The sequence below is a fragment of the Saimiri boliviensis genome, chromosome 11, assembly GCF_048565385.1.
Source record: "Saimiri boliviensis isolate mSaiBol1 chromosome 11, mSaiBol1.pri, whole genome shotgun sequence".
Taxonomy (NCBI): domain Eukaryota; kingdom Metazoa; phylum Chordata; class Mammalia; order Primates; family Cebidae; genus Saimiri; species Saimiri boliviensis.
Genome location: NC_133459.1, coordinates 50174102 through 50193046, shown reverse-complemented (window position 1 = coordinate 50193046; position 18945 = coordinate 50174102). Strand labels below are relative to the sequence as shown.

The 18945-nt window shown below is 41.2% G+C and overlaps 2 protein-coding genes across 13 annotated transcripts in view; one reads left to right on the top strand and one right to left on the bottom strand.

Annotated features, from left to right (window-relative positions):
• NRDC (nardilysin convertase) overlaps window positions 1–11013 on the top strand; it is a 110226-nt gene extending 99213 nt beyond the window's left edge. For all 5 annotated transcript variants that reach the window (XM_003921562.4, XM_010349122.3, XM_003921561.4 and 2 more), the window contains 11 exons: window positions 1044–1171; window positions 3150–3312; window positions 5186–5217; window positions 5433–5571; window positions 7612–7659; window positions 7928–7980; window positions 8352–8435; window positions 8937–9027; window positions 9277–9393; window positions 10186–10275; window positions 10399–11013. In XM_003921562.4, coding sequence (XP_003921611.1) covers window positions 1044–1171; window positions 3150–3312; window positions 5186–5217; window positions 5433–5571; window positions 7612–7659; window positions 7928–7980; window positions 8352–8435; window positions 8937–9027; window positions 9277–9393; window positions 10186–10275; window positions 10399–10596 — 1143 coding nt within the window. In that variant the 3' untranslated portion in view covers window positions 10597–11013. The remainder of the gene's footprint in view (window positions 1–1043; window positions 1172–3149; window positions 3313–5185; window positions 5218–5432; window positions 5572–7611; window positions 7660–7927; window positions 7981–8351; window positions 8436–8936; window positions 9028–9276; window positions 9394–10185; window positions 10276–10398) is intronic.
• A 796-nt stretch (window positions 11014–11809) lies between these two features.
• The window catches only part of OSBPL9 (oxysterol binding protein like 9), a 182938-nt gene continuing 175802 nt past the window's right edge, over window positions 11810–18945 (bottom strand). For all 8 annotated transcript variants that reach the window (XM_039474568.2, XM_010349188.2, XM_003921563.3 and 5 more), the window contains 9 exons: window positions 18128–18299; window positions 17165–17249; window positions 15837–15947; window positions 15502–15565; window positions 15245–15385; window positions 13894–13972; window positions 13193–13284; window positions 12352–12487; window positions 11810–12122 (listed from right to left, as the gene is read on the bottom strand). In XM_039474568.2, the coding sequence (XP_039330502.1) occupies window positions 12048–12122; window positions 12352–12487; window positions 13193–13284; window positions 13894–13972; window positions 15245–15385; window positions 15502–15565; window positions 15837–15947; window positions 17165–17249; window positions 18128–18299 (955 nt within the window). In that variant the 3' untranslated portion in view covers window positions 11810–12047. The remainder of the gene's footprint in view (window positions 12123–12351; window positions 12488–13192; window positions 13285–13893; window positions 13973–15244; window positions 15386–15501; window positions 15566–15836; window positions 15948–17164; window positions 17250–18127; window positions 18300–18945) is intronic.

The window sequence follows — 18945 nt, the reverse complement described above, 5'->3', positions numbered from 1 at the left end:
AGACATCATATTAACTGATAAAATGATGAACACTGACATCAAAGAATAATCCACAATCATCTCTATTATTATTATTGTTTTAGAGGTTCTGGCTATTACAGTAAGATGAAAAAATGAAAACTTTTTTGGAAAAATATTTTTCCCTGCAGATGATATGATTATTTATATTCTTAGAAAACCTCACATACCACTAAAATTAAATAAAAAATTAGGTGTGATATGGCTGTATATCAGAATCAATGGCTTTTTTTCCTGCATAGTAGCAATAACCACTTAGAAATGGAAGCCAGGTGGATGTGCCTGTGGTCCCAGCTACTCCAGAGGTTGAGGCAGGAGAAATACTTGAGTTTGAGCATATAGTGAGCTATGATTGTGCCACTAGCCTGGGGGATATGACGAGGCTCTGTCTCTTAAAAAAATAAACAAATGGATGGTAACAGTCTTAAATTTATTTACAATATTGAGGAAAAAAAACAATAAAATGGCTAATAAACAGGAAAAGTATAGGTCCTATCTAAAGACAAACTACAAATCTTATTGAGAACACCCATGAAATGATTAAAAAAGGAAGAATTGTTTCAAATTTGATAATATTTAGGATTTTGGACCCTTAAGATTCTTTGAGGCTGGGAGGCTGTGGAGGCAGGATCACTTGAGGCCAGGAGTTGAGACTAGCCTGGCAACATAGCAAGACCTCATCTCTACAAAAGCAAAAATATTAGCTGGGATGGTGGTGCGTGCCTCTAGTCCCAGCTACTCAGGAGGCTGATGGGATTATCGCTAGAGCCCAGGAATTTGAGGTTGCAGTGAGTTATGATTGGCCATACCACTGCATTCCAGCCTGGATGACTGGAATGATATCCTGTCTCCAAATAACATCCAAACAAACAAACAAAAAATTGAGTTATTAGTAATTTTCTTATGTCCCCCCACATTCCTAGTACCATGCTGAGCCCCTGGTAAAAACCAAAGAAAAGCATTTTCCTCCCTAATACATAGCGGATTTCCATGCTTCTTAAAATGCTTCATTCTTTTTCTTTTAGTTACTGTTTCAGCTCATTATTAACTACTTAGCAGAGTTCAGTTCCACACCAGCTGTCTTTACAATGATAACTGAGCAGTTGAAGAAGACTTACTTTAACATCCTCATCAAGCCAGAGACTTTGGCCAAGTGAGTATAAATGAGATGAGCTTATATTTTGAGGGCCTGAAAGTATTAGTCTTCCTAGTGGGTAGGTGTGGGGGAACACTATATTCCAGTGCTAATTTTTAGCCATGTTTGAATTGTGCTGTTTAGGAAACCAGTCCAGAGGGTTATAGTATTTCTAAACCCAGCTTATGTAGTTAGCTGTGAATGGGACTGAAAGCAGCCTACTGTACTTAGAGACTAAAAGTAAAGAAGGGTGTTTTCCCCAATCATCATAACTAAATAACAGTTAAAGATGCGCTTGTTTTGGGCCGGGCATGTAATCCCAGCACTTTGGGAGGCTGAGGTGGGAAGATCACGAGCCCAGAAGTTCAAGACCAGCCTGAGCAATAGCAAGACTTTCTCTCTACAAAAAATCTAAATATTAGCTGGGTGTGGTGGCACATGCCTGCAGTCCCAGCTACTTGGGAGACTGAGGTGGGAGGATTGCTTGAGTCCAGGAGGTTGAGGCTGCAGTGAGCCATGATCATGCCACTGCACTCCAGCCGGCATGACAGAGACAGACCCTGTCTCATAAAAAACAAACAAACAAAAAAACCATAAAGAAATACTGGCTTTATTGTAGCCCTCAATGATTTATTGGTGATTTTAGTATGTTGGTGATTAGTAGCTGAGTTAAATTTCTAACCATGTCACTTATCTAGCAATCTTAACTATTCCAAATTCAGCCAAGGTTCCAGAAGAGACCAGAAAGGTAGCCGAACACTCTGTATGCTAATACTTAAACCCTTTGCCTATAGGCAACCCCCTTGGGCCTTCCATCAGAGCCTGTTCTTACTACTTTAGTCCAGGGCTAATTGTAGCCTGTAGGACAGGTTTGTGCGAATCAGAAAAAAGTATCCCTTAGGGGTACCCTTCATTAGCAGGTGGAGCCTTTGTGGGAGGGAGAGAAAAGTCTTCTGAACAGACATAGCCCTTTGTGCACGTGGCTGGCTAGCCCCTACTTGACCTTTTTGCTCTGGGGGTCTATAAATAGTTTGCTCTGGGGATCTATAAATAGTGAACAGCACAACATTATGTAGAGGTTCTGCTTTTGACACAGCTATAATGAACCCATCAGTTTCCAGAATTAGAAGGGGTTAGGAGTCAGGCATGTAATAACTGATATTCTGATCACGGAAAGTTACAAAAACTATTAACCAGATATATGTATGTTAGAAAGTAGAGTTATCTGTAACGATTGATATGATAATACCCCTGCCAATAACTCAAGAATACTACTTTATTTATTTATAAAAATACCACATTATTAAATACTACCTTCTATTTTATTAAAATTCAACTCCTGAAATTTATAAAAGCTAGAATAATAAACCTGTTTTTTGAAGATTTTTGTGCTAGATCTAAGAATTTTATATACATTGATTAATTTAATTCTAACCAAAATGGTTACCTCTTATAAATTACTTCCCCTATTTTACAAATGAAGAAACTGAGTCATAGATGTTAGTAGACTTGTCAAATTCAAACAGCTAATTCAGATTGGGGTTGTGGAGATGGGGGATGAAGTTAATCTGATTCTGGACCGGAGCCGTTACCTCTATTATATTGTCACTAAAGTAATAGATACCCAAATGATGGCCTCTAGAAATTAATAAAATACTAGATTTCAAACCAAAATAGTAATAATTTTAAGTCAATGTACAACTAAGTAATCTTTACTCATCTGGCAGCTTTACTTTTATGTGAAATATTTTACTCTGCAACTGAGACAGTTAAGTGCATTTTTGTAGTGTTAAGCAAATTTGTTTAAAAGTTTGCATATGCGATTTTAAGTACTTTTTTGGTGATTATGATACTGTTTTCCCATCTTATATTGAGATAAAAATGGTCTCTCTTTAGAAAATCATTCTTTATAGAAATTTGACCAAATACTCCTTTATTCTCAAGATTCATTTCTGATAACATAACTTTGCATATTTTTTTTCTGCCCTCTGTACAGAGATGTGCGGCTTTTAATCCTGGAATATGCCCGTTGGTCTATGATTGACAAGTACCAGGCGTTGATGGATGGCCTTACCCTTGAGTGTCTGCTGAGCTTCGTCAAAGAATTCAAATCTCAGCTCTTTGTTGAGGGCCTGGTACAAGGGAATGTCACAAGCACAGTGAGTGTGAGATGCTCTGTTAGCATAGGCCAGGTCTGAATGCAGTTGTGAACTTTGGAATTGCATTAATTCTTCCCTAAAGGGGAAACTGTAGTTTTGTCAGGCCAGCATTATCATATTCTGTTTAGGAGGGAACCTGACCTCTCTGATGCTGGGCAGTTTTCTTATAATGAAGACTGCTGGGCTGCATGATGGCTCACACCTATAATTTCAGCATTTTGGGAGGCCAAGGCAGAAGCATCACTTAAGGCCAGGATTTCAAGACCAGTCTAGGCAACATAGTAAGACCTCATCTCTACGGGAAAAAAAAAAAAAAAAAAAAAAAAAAATTGGCCAGACATGATGGCACATGCCTGTAGTCTCTGCTACTTGGGAGGGTTAGGTAGAAGGGTCATTTGGGCCCAGGAGTTTGGGGCTCGGGATGCTATGACTGCACCACTGTATTCCAGCCTGGGCAAGAGAGTAAGGCCCTGTCTCAAAAGAAAAGAAATAGAGAAATTAAAAAATAGATTGCTGGTAATAGACCAGGACTTAGATTTGTTGAAGATTGTTTGTGGAAACCATAAACAATTTAGTATAGAGACTAAAATAGAAGGAAATGTGAGGGATGTGTGTCCATCCATCCATACATACATACATAGCCAGAACAAGTATGTTAAGCCTGTTTGTGAAGCTAAGGTGCTGGGGCTTTATCCTGTAGAAATGGAGAACCGTTAAAGGATTTAAGATTTGTGGTTAAGAAATATCCAGAGAGACAAGTTATGAAGCTGTTATAAAAACTTGTATAGATATGATTTCACTCATATGAGTTATCCATAACCTGTGTTTCAAAAAAAAAAGAAAGAAAAAAAAAAAGTGCTTAAGAAATAGAAGATGACCAGAACTCACTCAGTGGGGGTGGGAGAGAAGGGAATCTAGAATGATGCCCAAAGGTCTTGCTTGAAGCAGTAGGTTGGTGGAGCAGGAATAGTATTAAGATTGGGAGCATGTGAGAAGTTTGTTCTGGTACATATTGAGTTGGACATGTCTGTGGAGCCTTGCACCTAAGGCCTTTTCCTCAGTCAGATACTTGTTCAAGATTCTCTCCTTAAACTGTCTGGCTGTTAACCATCCTCCTCCATGGTTTCCTGTTTTCTCAGGGCTGGCCCTTTGATTGGAATACATAAATGGTCACTCTTGAAATTGTGGCTGCTATCCTCCCCTTCTTTCTATCTTCATTCTCCAACCCCAAAACCAGCCTTAGTTTCCGTCTTGGTCTCCAAAAAAATTTTAAGTCTCAATCCACAAAGGGAAGAGAAGGAATAGTTGCCTGTTTTCCTGAGCCCCGTGGGAGTTCCAGGCAAAGGCTTTTGGCACAGAATACTTACTACCATGAATTTTCACCAGTAGAAATCACTTCACAGAAGAGCTCATCCCTCCACTTATTCCTTATTTTATAGATAAGAACACATAATTCTTAAAAGGGGAAGAGAATGTATTCACTCAGTATTAAATATTATTTTCTTTGCTTTAATCCAGGTTCTATGTCAGTGGGCTCAGGATTCTGAAACATAGTCCATAGTTGTCATAAAGGCCACAGCCTAGTTGGGTAAACTAACACTGTACAATTAATTTTGATCCATTTGGGAAACTGTATATGGGTAAATAGATTGCCATGGGAGCCAGAACAGTTAAGAGTCACTGAGTGTTCCACAAACATAATCAGTCTTGAATCAGTCAATGAATAACTTGTCCAGCATTTAGGTCACCAACTCTATCTGCTTTTCTAAAGCTATGCAGGGCTCCCCAAGCAATTGGAACATTGATGTTAGCTGAGTCTGGCTGAAATGAATGTCTAGAGAGCCTAATGTAGTTATTCTCTTTTGCCTCATAGGAATCTATGGATTTCCTGAAATATGTTGTTGAGTAAGTGTTTGAATTTTCTTTTTGGGGTTATGTGTTCTTACCAGCGAGAGGGCATGGAGCCACAATCCAGTTGTTACTAAACACACAATTGAAATACTGCTTGTGGTAGATTTTTTTTCGAGGCTGGTATACAAAGCAATTGAAAAGGTGCTGTAGAAGGCCTAGCTACTTACAGTTTTTAGGTGCCTCAGTGACCCATACTAATTTTTTTGCAGCAAACTAAACTTCATGCCTCTGGAGCAGGAGATGCCTGTGCAGTTCCAGGTGGTAGAGCTGCCCAGGGGCCACCATCTATGCAAAGTGAAAGCTCTGAACAAGGGTGATGCCAACTCTGAAGTCACTGTGTACTACCAGGTCAGTTGGGGGTATTAAAGACTAGTGGAAGATTCAGTACCTGACCCAGTGACCTTCAAGGCCCTTTTATAGTTACTTCTGTCGTTTCATGCTTGGGGCCATTTGTCTTCTTGAAGCAACTACATTTAAAAATTGCTCCTGTTGGTAAAATTGATCCTTTTTCAATCACAGTGAGGTATTGCTTTATTAATCACCTAAGTACTAATCTAGAGGGCCAGAAACTGAGGTGTGGATGGAAATCCGTACATATGCCTCTGATAGAACTCCCAAGTAGCAGAAGGACATTTGTTTAGGGACAGTTTTGAAAAGGATACAGAAGTAAACATAGCCAAACAATTAAGACACAGCAAACAGAATGACTACCAGAGTCATAAATGTTTTAAAGCACCTGAGAGGAAGGATTTATCACCTCTGTTTTAGGGTGACAACTCCATGGCCCAGAGCCTCTTCTTAAGTCTTACCAGCTGGGTCTTAAATTTATTCCTTTTATCTTCAGATTCTGTGTTCTTTCCATGTCATTCTATTGGGGAGGGTGGTATTTAAAGTAAGGAAGCACTTAGCAATAATCACAGTTAGCTAGCCCATAGCCTGCTTTAACCTGTGGTTTGTCCCACGCGCTTCTAGAACTATGGAGACCTTCCTTAAACCTGTGCATGTCTAGTCTGATTGCTGACTTCCCGAATTCTGGGGCTCCTCTAGCTACTGCTGTCATCTTGGGTTCCCTGCATCAGGAATTCACTTTTTATTAGGTCTTGTGAAGATCCCTGACTGGGCTTTTGGTGGGATGTTCTGATTATCATCATCTGTGTCTTCTATTTCTGGTCCTGGGCCTCAGCCTTATTCTGACATTATCCTGGTGTGGTTGTCAGGAGCCAATTCACTTGCCCGAGGTCACAGTCATCTTTTGATTGTTAGTGAAGTTGTGTCTTGTCCTAGTCATCTTTATAGGTACTTTGATTCAGGAAGAATCAGCAGTTCTGGAGCTAGGTTGATAAATTTTTGTCCTTTTGTAGAGGCCCTGCTTCTCTCTGGCGCCTCTGTGGCTGTAGCATTCCAACCTGCAGTCTTTTCTAGGTTATGACTTCCAGATCTCAAACTCCACAAATGGTATGGCCTAGGCTTTCTTAACCTAGTCTACATTTTCAGTGTCTCTGACTGCTTACAACCCCAGAACAGGAGAACCTCTCATTTTCAGCAGGATTTCCTATTGTAAGACTGTTCACAGAAATGCTTTCCATCAGTCACCTTTTAGCACTAGCTTCTAGTACAAATTGTTTCCTTTAGGAAACCATATCCTGTCTCACATAGAGCATTGGTTTTGTTGTGGTCCTTTTGGAGGGAAGCAGAAAATCTCAATGCTGACTAATCAGGGCTTGCAAAGGCACATGGGCATTAGCCTCTTCCTCTGGTAAGTGGGAAACAAATGACTGTGTCAGAGGACCCTACAAGATGCTGACTCTGGGCTGCACTAGCAACATCCTTGTTTACTGGCCTCCTGCCCTTTCATTCTGAATGCATTATTTTGCCAACCTCGGCAGCTAGCATGTGATTCCAAAGCATGGTTTCTTCCTCTTAAGTATTTTTCTTATCAACTGGTTTTGTTCCTTGTGTGTGGCACCAAGTCTCTGTTTTCTGTCCTTCTGAGGAATAGACCCACATACATTTTAGGATCCCCAAACATTTCCTGCTGTCTTCCTTAGGGCTTTGAATTGGAAGTACTTAATTTTAGAATGTGTCCTCTGGGTCCTTTGAGTCCTCTAGGCGGGATCTGGTAAAGTCAGAGATTATTAATCCCACCTTTCTTTGCACCCGCAATTCTATGCTAGTGCTGGGAGTACAAATGATCAAGCATGACTCCTGTCCTCATAGACCTTCAGTCTGGTGGGAAGGCAGATATGTAACCACCACCAAAGTATGATTAACTCTCTTGGGGGAGAGCATTGGTGGCGATGCCTAAGTGGTTGCCTAGAATAGCTGGATTATTTAAAAGCCCTATAAACCATTGGATATTCAGTTGGCCTGACTACCTTCTCTTTTCAGTCAGGTACCAGGAGTCTAAGAGAATATACTCTTATGGAGCTGCTGGTGGTAAGTGTATAAAGGAGATGCTGAGGTTTTCAGCAGCCCCCTGACCCACTGTGAAGCCTGGCGTTTTCTGCCTGGGATAAGGACATGGGGTGGTCAGAGACCTGATTCCAAGGTGAGATGGTCATTTACTGTTCTCACCCAGTATAAGCATGGGCAGGAGGCCTGGGCCAATTAGGAAAAAGGCACTAAGGGAGGCTGGACTTGGGGAAGAAATGGAAGTTTCTCTGCTGGGAGGAGTTGGGCTGATGGGCGATATGTTGAATTACAGATGCACATGGAAGAACCTTGTTTTGACTTCCTTCGAACCAAGCAGACTCTTGGGTAAGTCTGCTGGCAAGGCCCTGAGCTCAAATAAGGGCTTAGGGCTGAAGTTTATTAGATATCCTTACTGAGCAGCCTGTTAGAGCTTCCTTCCATCTCATAGGGTGACACTTACTCATCCAAACTTTTGGAATTCGTATCTTGGACTATAATCAGGTTTTCAGTTTGGCCAAGTTTCAGGATAAGAAAAAAACCTAGTTCATGTTCCCCAATTCAGGAGAGGTATGGCCACCGTAACATTTTTGGGTCCTCTTTCAGGACCTCCAGTTCCATAAGGATGGGCAGAAATGTTTCCCACTCAGATCTAATGCCTCCAAGGCCAGGGCCCAGATGACCACCTGAGCTCATATAACTTTTTTCTTTGGCTGTAGGTACCATGTCTACCCTACCTGTAGGAACACATCTGGGATTCTAGGATTTTCTGTCACCGTGGGGACTCAGGCAACCAAATACAAGTGAGTAAGGAAGTGAATAGATGGGACATGGAGAGTAGCCGAGGGCTACATGTGCTTCCTGAAACCTTAGGTTTGTTCTGTTTAGTCAGTGGAAGCTGGGAAGATGGTGGTTGTTATAGATGCCCTGTTCTAGGACTGATCAATAGTTCCAGTGGCCCTGTAGGACTTGATTCAAGTCCTGTGGTCATTGTGCAGGGCTTGCCAATGTTTCTTCTCTTCAGGAAGACCTGAGGACAAGAAGGGAAAGGATGCTTGATCTGACATGCATGCTGAATCCTGTTTTCAGCTTTGGAATGGTCAAACATGGTTGTGACAGCTTCATTATGAGGATACCAGGAAACTGGGCTGGAGGTGGGGTGAAGGGGAGATTTTGTTTTCTTCCTTTCTTCAACTTAAGGAAAACACGTTAGCCTTTTTTCCTGGAAATACGTTTTAATTCCTTCTTTGCCTTGTGCCTGAGATCAGGTTTTTGATGACTGAATTGAAGGTGTTTTGTTTCAGTTCTGAAGTTGTTGATAAGAAGATAGAAGAGTTCCTTTCTAGCTTTGAGGAGAAGATCGAGAACCTCACTGAAGAGGCATTCAACACTCAGGTGACTGAGCCAGCCTGGTCTTTTGGCCTTTGGCTCACAGAAGCCCCCCAGCTACAAGTCTTAACAGGTCTATTTGTTGGCTAGCTTTTTAGCTTTGCAGCCCCACCTTACTCTTACTATAGTGTCCCCCTAGCTTCATCCCTCTCTATCATGCTGGCTCCATCACAAGCCAGGCTGGACATGACCAGGTGTGTTCTGGGGGAAGTGATATGTTCCCATACCTGAGCATTTTCTTTTCGGTGGGAACAGGTCACAGCTCTTATCAAGCTGAAGGAGTGCGAGGATACCCACCTTGGGGAGGAGGTGGATAGGAACTGGAATGAAGTGGTGACACAGCAGTACCTCTTTGACCGCCTTGCCCATGAGGTAACATGGTTTTCAGAATAAGACAGCCCAGACAAACTGGTGAAGGTTCCTGATTCTACAGTAGTCACAGGTCCATGCAAACCAGCGTCATGTGGAGAAGCCTGAACAGTAGCCCTGGCCTGGTTACTCGCTCACTTCTTGAGTTTTCATACTGGCCTCTCTAGCACCTTAGGTGGCCATGTGAGCTGGGTGCTAATCCTTGTAACACTACCACCAATTTCAGTTAGAGAAGCTCTATTTTTGTGCTTTATATTGAGGTTTACGTGATTTTGTGGAGAAAAAAGGTTTTGCCATTTAAAGAAAATTTGAGGACTCTTGTTTTTATGGAGTTCATTTTTCCAGGCAGGTCTTTTGACAATTTCTATTCCCAAGTAGTAAAACCTATGAAAAAGAGATCTGGATCCTGCAGTCCAGTGTGACTTTCGGCAATATATAGCCCCTATATGGTGAATTACCATAGGACATCATTGCTCTGTGATGGAAAGAGGTTACTCAACAAGAGGCTTCACCTTAACACACTTTAGTTTTCTTAATAGAAGGTAGATTTCCTAAAGCCACAGTATGCAGTTACCATGTAATTGGGAGGTGACACTACTGAGATCTGGGTGCTGGGCTCAGTGTCTGGTATTTAGCTGTAATTATAGCATCTACTAACCTCTCTGGCCATTGTAGATGATCATAAAACGTCAAGGTATGCCAGAGAGCTTCATCATTCTGGTCTGGAAGGTTAGGAGTAACCTAACCAGAGCTATTTTCTTCTAATTTCTTTCCTATCCTCCCTTCACTTGTAAGATTGAAGCACTGAAGTCATTCTCAAAATCAGACCTGGTCAACTGGTTCAAGGCTCATAGAGGACCAGGAAGTAAAATGCTCAGCGTTCATGTGAGTATGGTTAACTCCGTCCTTTCTAGAGTTGTCACTTACTGAGTTTGGGTGGTTATCAGAGATCTTAAACCCCTAAGTCTGGTCAGCATATTTTTCACCTTTGTCTTTGACCTTTTTTAGGTTGTTGGATATGGGAAGTATGAATTGGAAGAGGATGGTACCTCTTCTGGTGAGGATTCAAATTCTTCTTGTGAAGTGATGGAGCTAACATACCTGCCAACGTCTCCTCTGCTGGCAGACTGTATCATCCCCATTACTGATATCAGGGCTTTCACATCAACACTCAACCTTCTCCCCTACCATAAAATAGTCAAATAAACTGCAGTCGCGTTGGCCTGAAGCAATGTGTGTTTTAAAATGTGTTTGTATTTTATGGAGTTATACTACTACTGCCTTTGAATTTTTGCACTGGCATCATAGCATTTGATTTACTTTTTATCCTTTCTTTGTTGAGACTAATAAACCCAGGGTTACTATAGGAGCTGGAGAAAAATTATTAGCAGAGTGGGCCAATTGAAACCAGAAAGCTTACAGCAGCACTTCTGAGAAGCCCTGGCCTGCGTCCTGAGACTGAGAATCTACTTCTTGAAAGGCCCTGTGAAACCAGTATATTGAATAACTAAATGCTAGGTATTAGTGTTAGTACCTAAATGATGATAGGTACTAATACCTAGTTGTTTTGTTTTTTTTTTTTTGATGTATTTTTAATAAAGATAGTATTTCCCTTCAGAATGAGCCATCTGCTGCTGTGGCATTCATTCATTTTACTGGATCTATTTTGGTTCACTATGGGGTGGGGATCCATATACACTCTTCCCAAATCCTCTAAGGCAATAAAACATTTTTGGATAAAATGTTGGCAGGTAGCCCTACATTTGCAACATGAGTTCAGTGAAGATTCTAAGTCGTCGCCTGGCAGGGGCTACAGACAGAAAACAGAGTCTGAGAGAGGAAAAAGGAAAATAATAGATCCTCCATTTTTTTAAAGTGTCTTTTTGAAAAGTTAGCTCCTGAATTCAAGGTTGTTGAGTAACTGGCTTCCAGGTTTAACTGTAAAGATAAATAAAGATGCACATTTTAAAAAAAGGTTGGAAAAAATTACTTTATGAAGCCTTAAGCACTAAGAATAATTAAACTAATTCAGGATTAGATACAATTTAATAATAGTTCAGTTCCAAAATAAAAATTATTGTAGGTAAGACCATGAAATTTCCTAACACTTGATTTTAATACATTGTGCTAATTTTCTAAAACAACTCAGAGGAACCCATATTTACACTAGGCAGAGTATTTATGAAAAAATCTGGCATCAGATATATTTTAATATATATATATGTGTGTGTGTGTGTGTGTGTAGACATACGTGTTTGTATGTGGTGTGTATATAGATGTGTATGTGTATGTATCCCAAGATTATATGGACTAAGAAACAGGTTGTATATCTTAACAGCAGTACTAGAGTGTGGCGTTTCAGACATGGATTTATAAATGCTTTTCAACATGTGAGGTTTGGAAAAGGAGCAGACATCACTTTGTTTTCAAAACCTGAAGTTTTTCTCAGGACTGAAGTCAAAATCCTAACTGCCACAGAGGGAAAAGAGAACTTTCCCACTTTAATTGTTCATCTGTGTCAGAAAAGTCCAGTATCCCTGAGATAGGAACCACTGTAATAAGAAGGGAGTAAACAGGTTTCTCCCAAAGGAAGATTATTTCTTGCTGAATTATGCCTACTGCCCTGATCATCAGGTATAAACTTTGCGTCTTCCAACCTAATGCTTGGCAACACCAAGACGTTTTAGTAATGGTTCATCATAAACCCAACATTCTCCATCTTCATGAAATAACTGTAAGAGAAAGGGGGAGAATTTAGTTACATATTTGCTTTGTACTTCTATACTTACTTCATGTCTTCTCCCCGCCCCACCATTGGACTGAAATGAGTTAAGTAGGGACCAGGGATCACCTTGTTTATTAACAGTGTTTGGCACATCACTTCTTCGACATTCACCGAAATAAATTACTGCTCAGGTATAGGAGGAGTAGCACCTAGAAGGGTGGGGCAGGAAAGCTTACCCTTGTCTCCCACTGAATTTCCTTTTCCTTCCTTTCTCGGGCTTCTGCTCTTTGTCTTTCTTCAAGCCTGTGCTTTGCTTCAGTTGCTGCATCAATGTCTCTGATTTTTAAGTTGAAAGTGACATCCTTCCAAAGGCTAAAACAAGAAGATAAGAGATGTTGGGAATGAAAGCCTACCACCACCCTGAATCTAGTATAGCACAAGTCAAATGGCTTCAAGTGCTGTAGGCCATGGACTAAATCTCGTTATGCTGGCACCAGGGCACTGGAGTAAGGAACAGAGATACGGGCTCAGAAGACTCCACGGCTAGTTGTCAAACAAGGAAATAAGGGCTGCCTGATAACATGATAAGGTCAACAGAAGAAAAATAGGGAAGCTGAGACATTCTACTTCAGGCTCTGTGAAGACTGTGCAACTCTGGGTCAATCAGTTTACCTCTCTAGGGCTTGAGTGTCCCTTATTATATACTGAAAGTGTTAGAGGAACTGAGAAGTCCCACTTCAGATTAACTCCCTTGGATTTAACAAGGTGGTGGAAAAAACAGTATGAATGGAGAGAATAAGGATCAAGATGTAAATTACAGTGGCTTAAGGTAGTTAAGATGTGGCCTTTATTCCCATTTCAGGAAAGAAGGTAAAGAGAAGTTAGCTAACTTAGTCATCCACTACCACTTACTACTTACAAAGGTAGTAAGTGGTAGTTCTGATGTATCGAACCCAGGCATTCAAGCCTGGTCTATACTCTGTTAGGCTCTGCTCTACTGTTTGTAAAACCCAGCCTTGTGCCTCCGCCTAGGCAGTTTAAGCATTGCAGCAATAGTTCCACTTAATGTCGGCTTACCTACGGGATTCATACTCGTTCTGATCTTCCAACTTCCTCACTTTCTTCTTGATTATAGGCAACTTCTTGGTATCTACAAAGACTGTATTTTCCTAGAAAACAATAGAGGTAGATGGGGAACTAGACCCATAAACCCCTAATCTGAATGTTAAGCGCACTGTAGTGCTTTTGACATTTCAAATTCTCTAGGTCCAAAACATAGTTTACTGGCTCCGCCTGTTAATTTCATACCAGCTTTCCTCTTTCCTTGAGGAGAACACTGAGTGCAGAGGAGTACAGAGTGCAAGTTCCTTGAAGGAAAGGACCATCTTCCTCATTTCAGTATCTCTGGTGCCAGGCAGTCAGCAAATTTTATTATACAGAATCTTTAACTGTGTGTATATGCATACACACCATTTACTGCTTCATTTTATAAACATATCACACATACCTAACATTTACTGGGTTCTTAACTATGTGCCAGGCATTGTTTTACATATATTATTCTCAAGTGTTTTGTTTGAGAGCAGAGAGAAAAGTAAAAATGGTAATAATCAGCTATACTGCTGGGAGAAGGTGGGGGGAAGCTGTCTTAAAGTTCCAGCTCTAATGTACTACAGAAGGAAGTGCATTATAACAGAAGTACTAATGAAGGAAGCCAGAACAAGGGGTAGGGTACAATCTAACGTAGCCTAAACAAGTGGCAAAATAGAGGATCTTACCCCTGTTGCATATTTTGCATACATCACACCATTCCATTCCCCTTCAATTGAGCAAAAAGACTTCTTGTCATTTGGAGAACTGAACAGAAAAGGAAATACTTGTGTTAGTCTCAAGTTGAAAATTATTCTACCAAAGAATCTGCTCAATGTGGCCCAACTACAGAATAGAGGGCAGAAGAGCAACTGTGAAGTTTCTGACAAAAGTATCAACAGAACTGGACTCCCCAGGGCTAACTTTAAGAATGAGGGCCTTCAACAAGATGCTTATGAACTTGAGATCCCAGGAACAGTGGGTAGGGGCAAGAACGTCCTATTCTGGGTGCTAGGACCATAACAGACTTGGAAAATTCCCTAACTTCAAGCTGTCTACAGCCTAGTGGAGACAGACATCACCACTGAGATTCTAGGTGGTAAGTGCTGTGGTGAGCTTACGTGGGCACTGGGGTTCAGGAGTAAAAAACTGCTGACGTCAGGGTCAGGGAAAGTTCTGCTTCAGAATATAATGCTGGAGACTAGGCTTTCATCCTCAGGTTGAAAGGGACCTCTATGCCAAATGGTGTGAACACTTTCCCTGAGCAAGGATCCATTCTGCAAAAGCCGTAACAGACCTCTACTTGGACACACAAGTATGGAATGAGAGAAGACTAAGCAACACAACAATGGCCTGGTTAGGAAGGGCAAGGCATAAACAAGACTGAAAGAGGCCAGAAAAGGGAGAAATGAACAGGGCAGAGGGAGGAGAGCTGCTATCAACGCCTGAAACTTTCTTTCCCACTGTCCCCTTCCCCCCAGTGAAAGGCTTCAGAGGCAGAGAAAGTCAAGGTGGCATCACTGTAGAAGTTCCTCTTCTAGGCTCTGGACCGGCCCAACTGACTGGCACTGTCATCTTCATTCATCTAACCCAAGAGTGTCAAATGGAAACAAGCCAGATGCCTGCAAAATGTGATGGTTACTGTTTTTCCCCAGCAAAGGCACAGATGTTAGGACTTGGAGGCATTGCTGCGGGGGTCACAAAATCTGCTGTAAGGACCAGCTCATGGTCCAGTCTGGCAAGAATAAATTAGCAATCCAAACTGGGGTTGGCTAGCCAACCTAGAAAGCCCTCTTTCAGTTCAACATCTCAAGTCAGGTTCTTGGGAAGGAAACCTATCAATGACCTCTGACTGCTCTGAATATCGGTTTTAGGTCTTCTGATACGGGATTTTAACAAAAGACATGACACATCAAATGTGAAACAAGCTTACAAAGACAGAACCATTCTTTGACAGTCCTAATCCAGAAGCTATAGTTCAAGACAAAAGGCAATTATTTCAGAAAAGCTTTAGGGCTCTGAGGCAGAAAAAATACCTACAAAATCTCAGCCGTAATTCTGTGCTTCTTGCCCCCATAGAAGGGTTTAGTGTGGAAGATGATGTTTGCACTATAGCCTGTTTTGGAACAATTAATATTGCATTCTCCTCCTAATTCCACCCAGGGCACTGTGAGGATAGACCTGCAAAATCAAAAGTTTTTAGGTAAGGCTGACAGTTAAGAGGAAAGACAGGGAAGGGGGCATGTCTCAAGGAACAGCAGAGTCTACTGCTGATCAGAGGAAATGGACACACTTGCCTTCCATAGCCATTGGGGAATGTGAGAATGTAATGTTCATCATAGTCTAGACATGAGACACAGCCTGTGGAGAGAAGGGATAGAATATCTGATGAGTAGTGTCAAGTGGCTACAAGGCTTTCTTGTTGAGTTGATGGATACTCCATTCAATTTAGGGACAACCTATCCAGTTGCCCTCCCTTGCTCTTACCCCCAACACCAATGCTTACTTGCTAACAGTGACATCTAGTCTGGCTTTCAGGGCCATTTTCTTTTACTAGACAGTGTCCACATCACACATTAGAATGACATAAAATCCTGTAACACGGTAGTCCACCCAGTGCCAACAGACTTACCCTGCCCTATGTTGTGCACCCCAATTGACATCCCAAGGAATTTTGATTTGGTCCAGATATGAGCATTGAATTGTATCTTCTTGTTAAAACACTCAGCATAAAAGGCTGAAACTGAATAGAAATTTTCCGTAAGTACATTATGTACCTACAGCCACCTCTCCAAAATCACATAACCTGGGGAAATAACTTGCTTCACAGGGAAATCCTTTACATCTCAAACAGCCTCCAATTAGGCCAGAAGGTACCCACCTGCCTTTTATACCCTTTTCCCCAATGCAGGCATTCATTCAGAGCCATGTGGGCAGGACCATCCCTGAAACGATGCTGTGATCGATCCAGGAAGCTTAAAATCAAAAGGGCTATCTGTTCTGGTCTGCAAGTACGCCCAGGCCCCAGCCCCAACCTAGGCCCATCCAGTGTTTCCAGTTTTAATACTGCACTGAACAAACAAGATGTTGAGGGTATTTACAATTGATCCTCCATATCCATGGGTTTTATACCCACAGATTCGGCCAACTGTGGATCTAAAGTATTCAGAGGCTGGGCTCAGTGGCTAACGCCTGGGAGGCCTTGGGAGGCCACGACAGGAGGATCACTTGAGTCCAGGAGTTTGAGACCAGCCTGGGTAACACAGTGATACACTGACTCTACAAAAAAATTAAAAAAATTAGTTGGGTGTGGTAGCACATGCCCATAGTCCCAGCTAATTGGGAGGTTGAGGTGGGAAGATCATTTGAGTCTAGGAGGCTGCAGTGAGCTATAACTGTGCCACTGCACTCCACCCTGGGGGACACAGCAAGATCCTGTCTCAAAAGAAAAAAAAATAATAAAAAGAAATACAGTAAAAATTTGTATTTACATAGCATTTACATTGTATTAGGTATTATAAGTAATCTAGAGATGACTGAAGTATATAAGAGGGTATGCACATAGGTTATATGAATATAAAACACACCATTTTATGTAAGAGACTTGAGCATCCCCGGTTTTGGTATCTGCATTGTACCAGGAATATACTGTGTAGAAACTACATATCACTTATATAAACAGCCTCACAGTTGCTGAGGTCTCTACAGCACAAATTACTATATGTAAGATGACTTTGGAAGCATTAAAAGTTGGTTTCCTAAATCCCTTCTTTTTATACATACTTAATTGGTGAAGCTAAGAGTCTGGAGCTTACAAAAGTAAAAGATATGAGGAACCAATCATTTCCATTTCAGGGAATAGCAAAGACACAGTTAGCCACACAGCCATGGAGCTTTTAATCACCCACTTTAGACAGAAGAGTTTGAGAGCAGAGATTGCAGAACAGCTCTGTAACTTACTGGGTGGATGATGGGAAACCTGCTCAGCCACGAATGTTACACTGTTTTTGGAAACCCAGGGAACTGGTCCTTCTGAAACTAGTTCCTGCAAGCAAATATAATTTTCTTTTGATGAGAAAACACAAATGACATCTCTGAGAATCTGATAATTGGGGTCTCTGCTCGCTCTACACACACCAAGCACTCTACATACATATCTCTACTATAGCACTTAATTACAACATTTTAATTGCTTTGTGTCAGTCTCCCTGAGTAGACTAACACATTCTTAAAGGCAAGGATTGTGTGCCTAACTCAGATGGCTTTAAAATGCCATCTGAATACACTATAATCTCTGAAAGCCCCATCTTCATCTCAGACCTCTCTTCAACTCCACACTCCTAAATTCCAACTCCCTACTTGACTAGCTTCACAGACCTCTGAAACTTTATATTTTATATTAGAACTTTTGATTTTCTCTCCGCAAATCCAATCTTTTCCTTATCAGTAAATGACACTGCCACTGCTTAAGTGCCCATGCTGTCTCCCGTTCCTTACCTCCCCCAGTCCATCAATCATTTCTACCTCCAAAATAAAGCCTGAATTACCATGTCTCTTTTGGAATAATGTCAAAACCTCCACAATGGTCTCCATGCTTCTATTTATGCCCCTTCTCAATTCATTTTTCACAAAATCATTCTAATGATCTTCTCAAGACAAAAATGAGATCCTGAAAAGCCATAAAATTATAATATGGCCTATAAGGCCTCGCAAGATCTGATTTCTACATCCCTATCCACATCTCATCCTACTCTTTTTCCCCTTCTCAGTAAATTCAAACTATACTGATCTATCAAAAATTTATTCTATGGGTGGTGACCATCTTTTGATCATTGCTTTCATCATTATTTGCCCCTAAATAAAATGAAATCTTGAATCAGTATACAACTTAAGATAATTTAAAAATGTCAATGCAGAACTCACTGTGTTCTCTTCCGTATCATTTGGTAATGTCCAATGACACTGAAAGATCTCGCCCAAAATGGGATTGTATGGCTTTTTGGCAACTGATCCTTTCCTTCCTGCATGAAAGGCTGAGAGGTACCATTTCACAACCTGAACCATTCGATCCTTGGGATCCTTGTGGTCACTAATGCTACAAGGGAGAAAGACAAAATTTAATGTCCTTCTTTTTGACAGAAGACAAGATGATGCAGCAACCCCCAGCAGGTCCACCTAAGTCAGGCTGAGAGGACTGAGGACCTAGGACCAGGAGCTAGCTCAAAGTTTCTTTTTAAAATAGAGGTATAATATATATAATTAAGTGCATTGGTCTTAGTGTTTTGTTTTAATTTCAACAGGTTTTTGGAGAACAGGTGGTGTGTTTGGTTACACGGATACCTTCTTAAATGGCGATTTCTGAGATTCTGGTGCACACATCACCTGAGCAGTGTACACTGTACCCAATGTGTAGTCTTTTATCCTTCCCACCCTTCCCACCCTTCCCCTTGAAGCCCCGAAGTGGACTCACTGTATCATTCCTTTGCCTTTGCATCCCCCTAGCTTAGCTTCCACTTATAAGTACAAACATACGATGTTTGGTTTTTCATTCCTGCTTTTCTTCACTTAAAATAATGGTTTCCAACTCCCTCTAGGCTGTTGTGAATGCTATTTTTTTGTTCCTTTTTATGGATAAGAAGCATTCCACAGTATATGTATGCCACAATTTATTTCCTCTTTGACTGATGGGCGTTGGGCTGGTTCCATATTTTTGCAACTGCAAATTGTGCTCCTATAAACAT